This window comes from Chinchilla lanigera, unplaced genomic scaffold, assembly GCF_000276665.1.
Source record: "Chinchilla lanigera isolate Chin_1 unplaced genomic scaffold, ChiLan1.0 scaffold00163, whole genome shotgun sequence".
Taxonomy (NCBI): domain Eukaryota; kingdom Metazoa; phylum Chordata; class Mammalia; order Rodentia; family Chinchillidae; genus Chinchilla; species Chinchilla lanigera.
Window position 1 is genome coordinate 1,977,749 of NW_004955564.1, and position 14,888 is coordinate 1,992,636.

Consider the following 14,888-nt stretch of genomic DNA (forward strand, 5'->3'; position numbering starts at 1 on the left):
TTTTTTTTTTTTTTTTTTTTTTTGCTTTTCTTTTCTTTTTTTTTTTTTTTTTTTTTTTTTTTTTTTTTTTTTTGAGATAATAACTTGTTTGTAGCAGAAACTGTTCTCAGACTGCAGGTGACCTCCTAGGTAACTCTTGATCTGTCTTAAGCAGAGTAAGTGTTGTCAGCCTGTCAGCACAGTACTCAGCCTTGTGAATAGCTAATGGGTGTCCTGAACTTTCCTGGGAATTTGAGAGCATAGAAGAAATATCTATGAATTGAACTGCATCGTAAAGTACCTCTGCACACAAGGAATTCAGATTGTGTAGAGGGTGGGGCGCAGTAGAAGGATTTTTAAACAGGGCAGCGTGGAGTGATCAGGTTTACACTTTAGGGGTATAATTCTGGATAGAGAATGAAGGTGGAGAAGTAAGGATAAGAAAGAACAATCTGTGACAACAGTCCACATGGGACGTGATAAAGCCTGGAGGGGTGGGGAGGGCCGGAGAGAGGCTCAAGAGATGACGACAGGTCTCTGAGTTATGAACAAACAGCTGATTGGATGAGGCGATGAAAGTAAGATGCTCAAGGTCCAATGTGGGCAAACAGAGGGGAGGATTCGAAGGCAGCCATCAACCTTCTGGCTTGGGCAGGTGGGGAGTGTGGTAAAGCCATCCAGTGAGTAGAGACCACTGACCATGGCAGCATTTGGGAAATGTTTGAGTGTGGTTCAGGACAGGAAAACCTTGGGAACTGCAGGTGTTGGCCTTTAGGAAGCTGTGGGTATGCATTCAGAGTGCAGTCTGGGCAAGATAAAGATTTGAGCACCACCAGAACACAGAGGGCCGCAGAAGTTGCACATGCAAATAAAATTCCTACTGCAGAGCTCCAGAAGTATAAATGGAGGCCACAGGAGAATGCGGGGGTGTGGCGAGTGGGCAAAGGAGGCGCCAGCACTGAAGAGGGGGACAGAGGAAAATGCAGATAGGAGGAAATCACCCAAAAGTGAAGTGAGGCCTGGGATATAGCTGAGTGGTAGAGCATAGGCTTACCACATGCCAGCCCTGGGGTTCAATCCCCAGCACCCCATGCGTGTGAGGGGGCGTGCACACAAGTGCACGCGCACACACACACACACACACACACACACACGCAAAAGCATTGAAATGCAGGAAGAGCTGTATGAGGGGCTGACATTAAAAACAAACCAGAGCTGGAGTAGTATGACAGACAGAACAGGGGAAAAGTGGAAAGCGGAGAAGCTAAGAAAAGGAAAAGCAGTGGGAGAGAAGAGGCTCGAACCCTAGAAATGGGGTAGGAGGTGTTAGGAATATCAAGCACCCAGAACCCCAGCTTTGCCAGGCCGCACACAGAGGAGACTGCCAGGTGAGACCTGGTTACATGGTAGGAGGGGTAGCAAAAGAAGACTGCAAAGGACAGAGCTCTGGAGATTTCCTGGAGAGAGTTAGAGAAATCTGGAAGAGGCAAGGGAGAAAAAGTACAGAGAAGCGGAGACAGCAGTACTCTGGAAGATAAAAGAGACCACGCCAAGAAGGAAAATATGGCGGACGGCACTAGAGTAGAAGCCAAGCTCTGGTAAGCAGAAAGGCACTAGTGACCTTGGAAGGCAGCTTCAGCAACCTGCTGAAGTTCAGGGACAGTTCAGGTCACGCCAAAGGTAAGGTAAGCAGGAGCATGCTTAGAACCAAGTCAGTACAATGCCTTTTCTGGAGCAAGCCAACAATTAAGTCACTGCAGAACAATGGGGCCCCCCAGGGCTCAGCCATGTCACACTGCCCTTTCCATACAGGTGACCCCAGCAAAAGAGGCAGCAGAAATAAGTACCTAAGCAAGTGGACAAATTGGGACAAGTCTACTGTGTCCAACCAGTGACCACGAAAAGAGGAGGACATTTCACCGGTGTGATTCCCTCACTCCTTATTGTATTAGACCTAATGTGCTCCAAGACTGAAAAGGGGGACACAGCCATAGGAGATACTTGGGCCCTGCCTTCAAGAAGCTTCCAGTACGATTAGGCAGATTTTCACTCCATGCGATTATCCCCTAGTCAAAACCTGCATCTGCTGTGCCTGATGAAACAACATTCAGACCTTTACCAAGTTATTTTCCCCACAATGGGTTAATGTAAAGCATAAACTGCATGATAAAGAATGGAGATGAGGATGTAGCTCAGTGACAGAGCACTTGCCTAGCATGCATGAGACCCTTGGTTTGATCACCAGAGTGTATAACAGAGAGAAAGAAGGGGGAGAGAGAGAGAGAGAGAGAGAGAGAGAGAGAGAGAGAGAGAGAGAGAGAGAGAGAGAGAGAGAGAGAGGAGATCCATACAAAAATAGGATAGGGCTGAGCACATCAGATATCATTTCATGGTAGAGAACTTGCCAAGCATGTGCAACACCCTGAGTTCAAGTCCCCACCACTGCCAAAGCAATAATAATAATTAATAATAATAACAATAATATACACTGGAAAATAGACTCCCTGAAGACATATCAGCTCCCAAATATGGACCCAGTTAGCCTCTTATTTTTTTAGTATATGTTTGTGATACATAATGATTACATTTATTGTGAGTAGTTGGTACTAGTACATGACACATCTAAATTTTTTTAGTTGGGCCTGGTGGCTTACACCTGTAATCCCAGTACCGGGGAGGCTGAGACAGGAGGATTGCTGTGAGTTCAAGGCCAACCTGAACTATAGAGTGAGACCTGTCTCAAAAAATAATAAATAAATAAATAAATAAAATTATTTTTACGTCCCCTCCCCCTCCGCCCCTGCAGCTTGCTCCTCCGCTTTCTGTCTCCACGCCCAAACAACTACTTCCGTGGTTCCCTTTCCCAGTGCTGTTCCACTTGACTCACCCTTATTGCACCCGAACCCAGTTCTAAAGTCAAGCTTACCGTCTGACACCTTGCAAATCCTCACCCTCTCCTTGTCTGCGTAGCCTCCTTCCTCATCCCTCCTGTGCAGCTCCTGCACCCTAGCACTAGTCAAGCTCCGTATCGAGCAGTGGTGTGCACATCGCTGGTGTTCAGTATTTACTTGCTGATTGATTGGATGCGTTTTATGTCCCGGTAATCTTTGTGGTCTAATCCTAACTATGGCTATAACATTGCTAATGGTGGTGGCTAAGAGGATGGCTTTTGGTGGCAGGTAGATCTGATTTGGGTTTAATCCAATCTCTGCTAACTGTGTCAGTAAGAGGCTGTGGACAGTTTCCTTGTTCACAAAACGTAAGCCAGGCGAACTGCGGGGTCTAACACAAAATATATGTGAAGCTCTGAGCACGGAGATGCTCTCTTAGTCTCTTAGTCAATTCCCTCTAGTGAGGTAATGTTAAATCTAAAGAAGACCAAATCCAAGATGATACCAATGGTGTCCAACTTTTAGACCCTTAGACTACTTAATAACTCCCAGAAGGGGTCACTCCCCACACACTCTGTATTTAGAGCATAAAATAAAGACCTTCACTTCAAAGACTTCCCCTCCGGGACCCACTCTCTGTTGTATCCTGTTTTAAGTTTAAAAATTATGCAAAACAAAACACTTTCTTGAGTCCTAGCTCCATGCATCACAGTTACTAATCAGCCTGAATACTTTCCCATTTTCCCTCCAGGAAGCTACTTTTTGATCCTTACGGAGGCTCCGCTTTTGCCAAGCCTTCCCCAGCTCCTCACACAAGATGTCCCCCACCCCAGGAAATCAATAGAAACTTGCTGGTGTCTTTGTTCTGCAAGCAGTTTGGTCCCTTTCTCAATCAGTGCTGACTCCCTTCGGCTAAAGACCCAATTCTCATTTCTATAATCTCTGAGTCGAAAGGTTCCTTCTGGTATCAGGTGGTTTTATATGTATTAGTTTTACATATTTCAGGATGTTTCATTTGCAGTGCTGGTTGTGCCCAGGGCCTCATGCATGCTAAGCAAATGCTCTACCACTGAGCCACTTCTCCAGGCCCCATATTATATCTTTAAGAGAATTCTCAAGACATGAGTTACCAGATAAAGGTATAATACTTACAACTTTTGCTGTGTACTGTAGTGTTTCTTCCCAACATAATGCCCACCAAAATGTATACCAATTCACAACTAAATCAACTTGAAACAAAGGTTATTCCTAACTCACTGGCTTCTTAGTTTTTAAAATGAACCTTGTTCTAAATAATGGAATTCATTTTAAATATCTTCACTTAGTACAAAGGTCTTGATCCTTCACTAGAATGATACTGAACCTATGTTGAAATGACAAAGAATTTGGACATGACATCCCAGTCACTCTCAAATATATATGCTGTCTTCTGAATTCTAAATTTCCTAATTGCTCAATATTCCATTTAGAGATTAGTCATGGGGCTTGAGTTGTCTGATGGATTTAGTTATCTTACTGGAATTTATACACAGCCAAATATTTCAAAGTCTGTTGGGGGCTTGTCAAGATGAGTGTGTACTTTGTGAACATTAATGCATGCCTACATAAAAGCAAAGGATAACGAAAGTTGATAAGATAAACAAAGATAAGCAGATTCCTATTTTCTCAGCTACCCTGAGGTTTACCTAAGTTTACCCCTAAGACTGAGTATTCTCATTTATTTGCCATAAAAGTACTATACCCTGATTCCAATTTCCCCAGAAATATTTGGCCCTCCAGAAGATCCTATAAGTGTCAGTAACTTTTCTGCCTTCTTTGAGGCAGCTGGAAAAGTACAAAAAATTACAAAAAATAAGTCTGACTTGAAAAAAATCATTAAGTTCTTGAGTGCTTGCCACTTACTATTCACAGAACAGAGCCATGGTTCTGCTCCTCCCCCAGCCCACTGGCCCTCTCAGAGTCCTGTTGACAAGAGGAAGACCCAGCCAGTCTCTTACATGCAGGACTCCAGGTCTTACCAGACATTCCTGCAGATAAGCATTATGTTGATTGACTAATTGTCTCCTTTGATTTCTTTTTAATTTAAAGAAGCTCACCTTCCACAGCACTTCAGAGCTCTAACAAGCACCAGCTTGCGTTTCCTTTCACGAAATCCTTTTCTTATTGGGTTAAAGTAAAAGGCAAAATAGAAAAAGTCACTTTAGAGTCTGTTTCCCAGGGAGTTGTCAGAACTGCTGCTCTTCCTCCAATACACCCAGCGGCTCAGAGCCTGAGTGATGACCTCCCCGTGATCTACAGCGGATGCTCTTTCCTTATCTTCCAGGATTTCTGGGTTAGGAGAAGTCGGTATAATCCTAATTAAAGCCCTATCTCAGTTCAGACTTCACGACCAAACAAACCAGTTGTACAGCTCAAAGGAATTTAATTTGATCTCACACTTGCAGCGAAATAAAACACAAAAGAAGAAAAAAAAAAAAGGTGGGAGCTCTGCTAATGCGCAGTTAGATTTCTGGACACACTGCCAACCTGATCTAATTAAGAAGAATTAGCAATCAAATGACATACTTGAAGAGGAAAGGTTCAGACAGGACACAAGGTTCTTGACAGCAGCCAGAAAAATGCAATATCTGCGACACAGGTGAGTCCCCAGAGACACAGCAAAGTGCAAGGGAAGCTGGTTTTGCAGGCTTGCTTGCACAGCAAGGGAAGACGACCAGGTCTAGAACCTCACCAAACATTCATCTGAGAACAAAATTCCTTTTATGCCTAAAGAAATCCATGGGACACTCCCAGGTACAACAAAACATGTGAAATAACACCCCCTCACCTAATATTTATTCCTGGAAAACCACCCAAATCATTGCTTAGGTATACCAGACCTTCATCTTCCTTCCCATCTGCTCCTTCGGGGCAACTCCTGAGGACACTGCACCAAAGCAGTACAAAGAAAAATACTTGGATATGCGCTGCCATTTACTCCAAACCAAGTGCTTTGCATTTAAGCCAAATGTGAGCAAGTCTCACTAAAGCAGGGAGAGCTTCAGATCCTATCCTCAGTGACCGTGGTAGAGCCGTCCACTTACCTGTCACCAGGACTGCCTTTTGATCCACAGGTAACAACTCTTGGTCAGCTGAGTACATACACATGAGGAAACACGACAAAGAGAAGAGAACCAAGCTCCAGAAGAAGGACAGGATGAGCAGGTAAGCCCCTCCGCAGAGGCCAGCAAGCCAGAACACTGGGCTCCCCAGCTGCCCTGGGCTCTTGTGTTTGCAGAGAACTATGCTCCCTAGGGCTGCAGTGACAGCCAGGCAGAACCACGCTGCCTCAGAGAAGAACATGCTCATTCTCCACGACTCACTGCACCTTCACGTGCTCAGGGCCAGCAAGTCCAATGGGATAGCTGGAGACAGCCTGGGTTATATGAATGGGGAGGCAAGCAAGGAGGAGGAGAAATCAGCCCCAGCACACTTTGAATAAGCATGGATTAACTATAATCATCCTGCACATATTCCCAGGGATAATTTAAACCCGTATGCACTGTAATATAAATACCAGGGCATTTCCTCTTTGATCGCTCCCTCTCCGCCCCCCCCTGCGCACATAACACACACACTCGCCCACAAATAAGCATGCATGTTTGATTATCTTAATGACTATTCCACCTCTAGAGAGATGACTAATTGGATAATAATTGACAGACTTGGAGCTGGACAGACACGGACAAGCCTTCCAGTTTGCAGGAGCCAAGTCTCTCCTTTGGAATCCTGCAGTGTGTGTCTGTTCAGTTCTTTTTACGCAGAGTGTGTGCTTGTGTGTGTGCTTACGTGTGTGTGTGTGTGTGTGTACGTGTGTGTGAATCCAAGTGACCAGGAGTTTAGAAGGTAGATTCTAGCAGAGGAAAGCATCCCTGATCGGGTCCCTGTCTGTAGGACGCCTGCTTCTGCCAGCTGAGCTCAGGGGGTGAGGGAACATTCGCCAAGAAGAGACTCCTTGGCAAATGAAAAGCACCCTGGTCTTGCCAGAGGAGCGATAAGCCGGGGCAAGATGACAGCAACAACAGTAGAAGTGAGAACAGCCAACCAACATCATCAGCACTTTCTTGTGATGGGATATGACCATTCCTCCTCTCCGATGAAAGACTTTGGTGCCGAGCTCTGTGCTGGGCACTGGGACCCCGAAGTCGACCTGCTCCATCTCTTTGAGTACAATATCCTAACGATGAGGATTCTATTGCTGTGGCAATTGTATAAGACAGGAACCTGGAACACAGAAAGATTATTAAATTTGCCCAAGATCACCCAACAGACTGTCCCAGAGCTTTGCTGTCTTAACCTCTTGACTGCCTGCTCTTGGTAGCAAATAAAAATCAGTACCTTGTAGGCTAGCCCTTCCCTACCTTTGCCTCACTTACACATCATAAAGTCCTTTGAGGTAGATGTTATTATACTCAGTTTACACACAGTAAAGCTCAGACTGGGAGAGGATAAGTCACCCTTATCCTAGAGTGGTAAATGCAAACCCATACTCTGCTTCACCAGCTCAAAGGCCATCCTCAGGGGCAAAGCCAGCTGCCTAAATGAGCTGCCCCTGGGCTCAGAGGGTTTGCGGTACAGGCAGAGAGACAAGAGAAACACTCCCTTTGAGTTCAGATTGCCTATATTTAAAACCAGTGCTTGCCGCACCGCTTACTAACTAGGCAGCCTTGGGTAGATCATTTCACTTCCCTTGACCTCCGGCCCTTTGGCTACCAACCAACAATGCACACTAGCTGGAGCACTAGAAAAAGCCTGGAAATGCTGATGCTTTGTGATTTCTCAGCAGGACAAAAACAAAATGTAAGAGGAGGGAGTGTAGAACAAAGTGTCCGTGGACTATGGACTTGTCACAAAGTTCATGCTGGAATTAGGAGACGCCAAGGGGAAGGGGTGGCAGGGAGAAGACTGGCCCTGAGGCTGCTGTGGGGAAGGCAGCGTGCACATTAGGTAAGATGGTAAGAAGGCAGGTAAGAAGGCAGACAGCGTGCACATTAAGTAAGAAGGCAGACAGAACCTTGTCTCCCAGGTGGGGGAGCCTGGCTTCTGGCTCATATGTGTGAGCCTGGGGAGAGTCACTGCCTTCAGCCAGCTGAGCTGCAAAGGGAAGCAAGGCAGGGGCCCCTCAAGGCAATCTGAGGGCCCAGGGGAGACTGGGTGGAAAATGGGACTTGTGAACTACTTTGAGCTGTGGGGCTGAAGCAGGACAACAGAGCATTTGTGTGGGACCTGCCTGAACCTGGAGGACATCTCAGACAGATAAATGCTGCCAGCCCCACATAAGGAAGCTTGTGCCTGAGGACCTGGAACTCCCTCTGGCTACCCTTGAGCTCTTCCTCTCTCCTGCAGACTCCATTCCTTCCTGGCCTGCACACAGCCATGTGAGGACGGGGCACCCATCACAGACCTTGGCTTTCATCAGCCTGGGAGAGTCTGTTCTTGGCTCCCGTGGATACACGGCTCCCACACGGGGATGCAGGACCAACTAGGCCTCTTTGCTGGGGGCGTCAGCACTGGGGCAGTGGCTCCCACGTCTGGGCCGGGCCGAACATTCCTGTGCGTGTTTCCCAACAGAAGCATGACCACCTGAGACAGGGTTACTCATCTCCTGGAGGCGCCCTCACGGCTTCTCAGCAGGAAGCCTGCTCCCAAAGGCTCAAGCCCGAGGCTCCCAAGCTGTGGGCAGAAACTGCCCTCATACAGTTCAGAAGTCTGGGTGACAGCATTTCCTGTACACTGCCCAACACAAAGAATCCGAGCTTTGAAGTCTTGCAAGCAAAGACAGGACTGAACTATAAGCCTGGCTCCCCCATTTACTAGCTGAGAGGCATTTGGCAAGTTGCCTGCCCTCCCTGAGCCTCAGTTTCCCCCTGTTAAACGGTGGTGGGGACAATTCCTCCTAGAGTTGTTTTGAAAAACGAATGCTGGCAGTTTTGCATCGTGCTTGGCACTGACAGGCATTGCTGCAGGGAAGCTGCTTCTCCTTGCTAGGAGCACTCACCATCTCCACCCTTTCACCCCAGGCGGAGGGGGCATCCTCACCAAGCTCTCTCTCACCCACCTACTTCTCCGTTCAGTTCATCCTCTTGCCATCCTTCAGACGTCTGCCTGAATGTCACCTCCTCCCCACCCGACCTGAGCGTCTGTGTCACCATGCCTTCCCCAGCCCCTTCAGTTCACCTCACAAGTATGGAATGAATTTGTTCATTTTAAGAAAACTGTCTGTCTTTTCTCCTCAGCTGTTGCTATGCTTTATGTCTAGATGTCTCCCCCTAAGCCTCCTGTGCTCGTGGCGGGGCTTTGGGGAGACGACTGGATCACGGGGGCATTATACTCCTCAGTGGAGGAGTCCGCTGCTGAGTTTGTAGCTAAATGTGACGTTGGCAGGAGGTGGGTCACTCCTCCCTTGATCCGTCTGTTTCCCAGCATCATGCCACGAGCTGTTTCTATTCTACCACACCCTCTGCCACGCTTCGTGCCTTGGACCCAGCTGGCTATGGATTGAAACCTCTGCAAACTGAGGCAGGATAAGCATTTCCTCTTTTAATTTGTAGGTGTTGGGTATTGTGTCTCAGTGATGAATAAGTAAAACTTCATGGGGGCAAGAACGTGACCCGTTTGTTGCTATGGATGTTGTTTTGCCTTTACTGTCATCAAATGCCTAGCCTAATGTCTGGTGCATTAGCATACTTAATTCACATTTGTTGAAGGATTTTTTTTTGTGTGTGTGTGTGTGTTTGAGACAGGGTCTCACTATGCGGTTCAGGCTGGCCTTAAGCTCACTTTGTAGCCCAGGCTAGTCTCAAACTCACAATGATCCTCCTGCCTCAGCCTCCTGAGTGCAGGGATTACAGGCGTGCATCATCATGACCAGCTATTAAGTGGATGCAGAAAGGAGCAAATCTACACTGAGTGCTTCCGGGTATCCAGTTCTGCACCAGCCATGGTAGGGCTCAACGGGGAATAATATGGACCCAGCTCCTGACCAGCAGAGCTGATAAACCCAATCTCTCTGGGGGCCACCGTGGAAGCAACAATTGGAGGTAGAAAGAGAGGCTTTTCATCAACTGAGGAACACATGGAATTGCAGAATTTCCAGATTAAAATTACGTCAACCTGTTTGGAACCCTGAATTCCGTTGATTGGGGACCTCAGGGTCCTGATCCATCTGAGAGCTTCTGTAGCTCTAAGGGAGAACTTTCTCTACCTGGGTGGAATCGTCCTGTCTTTGTTCCCATCATTTTGTCCCAGATCTCTCCTCAAGGACATCTTTGCCTAGCTAATGTCCTGATCTAGAAGCTTGCTCTAAATTTTCCAAAGGCAAAGGTATGAAAGGATCAACTCATTCTTGCTATTGATGCCAGTGGGCCCCTGTGCTATGTCCTCCTGCCAGTGGAGGGCTCTCTTTGAAGACACCTTCTGACAACTATCTGACCAAAGGACAGGATTTCCTAGCCTAGGGCGTAAAACAGCTGAGAAAGCTCAAATATAGACTTGATTAGAATAAGTGGCTCTTGAGTTGAAATGAGAAGTTGAAGAAGTAATTCTCCACTTAGAGGGGAATTCTCTCTGTAACATCCCCATCAAGTGGTCATCTTGACTATTGCCACACACCTCTCGATCAGACTGACTTTCTACATCAGGGTGACTTGGAGCATTACAGTTACTTCGCACTGGAGTTGCACAGATATGTGTACTTCTAGTGCTTTCAGATAGTTGAAGGCTGCTATTGTGTCTTATCTTCTCCAGGCTGAAGTCTCCTCATCCTCTCAAATGTGCCTTAGATATAGGAGACTTGATTCAAAAAAAATCGCATTTTAAGAGCTTATTCTTTTCAGTGTTGTGGCAATCACTGAAGAATATTGTACTATAGTTAAGTGTAGCATGATGGTGGCATGTTTCACCAAGCAGAGAATGACCTTGTGTTGATGTCATGATGATTCAAAATTGAAGACATAGGCAGGTTGGTATAGATCATAGCAGATAATCCTAAGGTCTATGAGGTAATACTGCTGCTAACATAGATTCTGCTATGCTTTTTGAGTACTTGAGTGATAACTGATACTTTAGTAACTATGTAAATATTCTACTACTTATTGCCATGTTTCGCACAGTGAGGGGAAAGAAAGAGTAGGAGGGGGGGCTGGGGATTTAGCTTAGTAGCACAGCGCCTGCCTGGCAAGTGCAAGGTCGTGAGTTCAATTCCCAGTACTGGGGGAAAAAAAAAGAGCAGGAGAGAACAACCAGGAATTAGAGCTGGATGAAGTCTTCTTTTCAATCACTGAACTGTTGTATGGTAAAGATGTCAAAACTCCAAGTAGGTCAGATCTCCCTTATTGTGCTACACAATTCAAAGATCCCTAGGATCATGGCCCTTCGGGGAATGGCATCCAGTTACTTTCATCTCCCAGAAAATCTGTGCCAAGAGAGAACAAAATATTTTTAGCACAGTACAAACAGCACAGATTAGAATAAGATTATCACTTCTCCATCCCTGAACCCATATTTTCTTCATCTATCCAAATACTCCTTTGTTCTTTTGACAGTAATTTCTTATTGACCCCATGGTGTTTGTTCTCAAATAAAACTCCAGATTTGGTAAGAGATTTTGTGTCATTTTTAACTTTTGTTGTACACTATAATACATGTGGAAAAATTGTCCAAAATACAAGTAAATATCCATGAGTCTACAGTGATATATGTGATGAGAGGAAGAGAGACCCTTCTAAAACTCCAATATGACAATCTTTGTCTCAACCAGATTGATTTGTTTACATTTAGTGTAAATATTGATCCCTTTAGTTTAAACTATCCTCTTTTTATACCTCCTTGCCTTCTTTGAATTATGTTTTTATTATTCTGCATTCCACTTGTTCCCCCTCTTACCTTGACGCATATTATTACTTATAATTTTTAATGATTAATTTAGGTACTTATCAAAGTCCAATATGACTTGATATTTTTGCTCCATTCTGAAGTAATGCCAGGATCTATCAACATTTTAAAACCATTTTCCTCCTTCCATTTTCATAAATTTTAATTATTCATCTATGTCAAATCCCACAAGCACTATTACTGAATTTCCTTAGACAATAAACCAACCTTTTCAGCTTTCCTGCTGACTTATTACCCTTCTGTTGTAGCTCAGCCCCACCTTTATTCCCAAGCTTGCCAACAATGTCATTTCCCTCATAGTTCCTTCAGGGTGTGATGATGAAATCTCTCCAGTTTTATTTTTATGAAAATATCTTCAATTCATCTTTATTTTCAAAGGATATCTTCACTGGGTATAGAAACCCAAATTGGCAGCTGCTTTCTTTCAGAATTTTGATAACTTTGAGTGGATATTTGAGTGGATATTTGAGTGGATATTTGAGTGGAACTTTGAGTGGATATTTTTTATACTCTAACTCTGTCCGATAAACTCTCAGCAAAAGAATGGATCCTGATCATCCCATCTGCCAGACCCAGGGGCAAAATTCTTCAGTCCTTTTTAATACATTCTTCTCAGTCTCAGCTTCGTGTCTTTGAAGGCATTTGATCTGTATCAAAGAAGAAAGCATTGAAATTTCACGTGATTAAGATAGGCCACTGTTCTAGCCTTCCTGCACCATGTCATGGGACTTCTAAGAAACATATCTCCCATACTTTAAGATTTTTACAACATACCCATTCTCTGAATATTTACAGAATTCCTACTACGTGCCAGAGACTGTTATAGTACTGAAATAATATAGGTAGTACAATTGGGGGCTAAGGGGCCGCTCCCCCCCCCGACTCACCTGAACCTGGGCAACACCCCAGGGCCAATGCCCCAAATTCTGTCCTAAAGCTTATTACATGGAGGCAGAAATAAAAAAACAAAGACCTTGGAGCTTGTCCTGGAAAAATTCCACAATTCCAGATCCACCTCCATGAACTGTGGTAATCTTTCTTCACCTGAAAGTTCCATGCATTTGGACTGCATTCACTCATACCATTATAACAGAGTCCTTGTGGGAAAGGACATGCACAATAGATGCAGCTATTACAAGTCAGCACCCTGTCAATCATGGTCTGAAAGATCCCAGTGCTAGGCACCTGAAAACCCACTAGACATCTTAAACCCCTAAACCTTGTGCCACTTTCTTTTCACCTGTGGGAGCCTGCCCGCTCTGAGTGTTCTATGGCTGTAATAAGCTTCACTGCTACTTCCTTACTAGCGAGTGCCATGGCTAGTTCTTTCTTTGTCACGCACAAGGACCCTAAGAACCTGTCCTGGACCCCATTATCCATGGTAACAAGAATACAGGTATAAATAAAATAGGCCTGGTTCCTGCTATTACAGAACTTAAATTCTAGTTAGGGAAACAGACCAATAAATAGGCAATGACAACATAACTATGGCAGATAGACCATTGGAAACTTCATTTCAAATTGTAACCCCAGCACTCTAGGAGGCCGAGGCAGGAGAATTGTGAGTGGGAACCAGACTGGGCAACTTAATGACTTAGTGATACTTTGTCTCAGAATTTTAAAATGGAGCCTGCCTGGCACGCAGGAGGCCCTGAGTTCAATTCCCTGTACTAAAAAAAAAAAAAAAAAATTTAACATGAGAAAAAGGGCTAGGGATGTACCTCAGTGAGAAGGCCCTAGGTTCAACCCAGTACTAAAAACATTGTGAATATTACTCATCTGACATTTCTTTATCTGCCAAAAATGATATCCATGAAACCTGATCAAAGTCTGGTTAAAATGTAGTCACTGAGATTAGCCATTCTGTTCATCACTATCATGCTACAAAACGCAGAATCCAACTGATCTGACATTTCTCTTTATTGACCTTTCATGTTAATTGCTAGTTAATAGCTGAGGTTACTTCCTTTTCCAAGACTCTCTACCCTCATTTTTATAAGGCCCACAATGGGATTCACCTCTGTTCCAGTGTTCAAAAGATATTTTCTCACCCTTCCAGAAAAAGGCGAAAGTTGAGAGAGTGGATCTTTCAAAGCTCAGAAGCTTTTCTCCGTCGTGGCCACGGTATCAAGGGTGTTTGTAGATGAAATCTAAATTTGACATTACAGAGGAAGGTGCCCTACCTTTAAGTTTAGTAATTCTCTGTACTTTTTGTCTCTGGGTTGCAAAACTTTTCCTATGTATTTGTGTTGGGTACTTTTCTCTGTTGCTGAGACAAAACACCTGACACTCAATATTAAGGAAGGAAAGGTTTATTTAGCTCACAGTTTGTGAAGGTTTCAGTCCATAATCAGCTGGCTTCAAGACAAAGTGGTACGTGGCAGAGAGCAATACCTCATGGCAGTGGAAAACAGAAAAAGCATCAAGACCAAGAAAGGAGGAGCAGCAGCAGTGAACAAGCCTGTCTTCCCCTCCCTTATATTATATTCAGCCTACCCACCCTAGAGTGGGTGTAGCACTCACACCCACAACCCCAGCATTGGACCATGAGTCAACATAAACTCTAGAAGCCCACCCCATGACTGCAGGAGGCTTTGAGGGGGCATCTAGGCACAAACCATAACATTCCACCCCTGGCCAAGCAAAGATTCATGCACATCCCTTTATGCAAAAGGCATTTAGTCCATCTCTAAGAGTTGCCAAAATCCTAACAGTTTCGGCACTGCTGAAAACTCCAAGTCCCGAGTCTCCTTCAAGATATAAGGTCAACACTTAACTGTGAGCCCCTGTACAAATGAAAAGTTACACACTTCCAACATTCGGTGGCACAAGATAAACAATACCATTTCAAATGTACAAACAAGGGAATACAAAGGAATGGGACCGAAGCAAGTCCAAAATACATCAGGGTAAACATTAAGTCCTACAGCACCACCTCCAGCATCTGAAGCAATCTGTGGCACATTGTGAGCTCCAAAGGGCTTGTGTGACTTCACCCCTATGGAACTCCTGGTGGTTATAGCTCCCGTAGCTTCTCTTTTTCTCATATTTTTTTATTTTAAAGAGAAAAGAACAAGAACAAAATAA

The 14,888-nt window shown here is 44.8% G+C and overlaps 1 protein-coding gene across 3 annotated transcripts in view; it reads right to left on the reverse strand.

The window, feature by feature from the left end:
* Hsd17b2 (hydroxysteroid (17-beta) dehydrogenase 2) overlaps nucleotides 1-6,434 on the reverse strand; it is a 99,948-nt gene extending 93,514 nt beyond the window's left edge. The window contains exon 1 of one of the 3 annotated variants that reach the window (XM_005413242.2): nucleotides 5,954-6,434. In XM_005413242.2, the coding sequence (XP_005413299.1) occupies nucleotides 5,954-6,218 (265 nt within the window). In that variant the 5' untranslated portion in view covers nucleotides 6,219-6,434. The remainder of the gene's footprint in view (nucleotides 1-5,953) is intronic. The other 2 variants (XM_013509198.1, XM_005413241.2) reach the window with 2 other exon arrangements.
* Nucleotides 6,435-14,888: the final 8,454 nt, after the last annotated feature.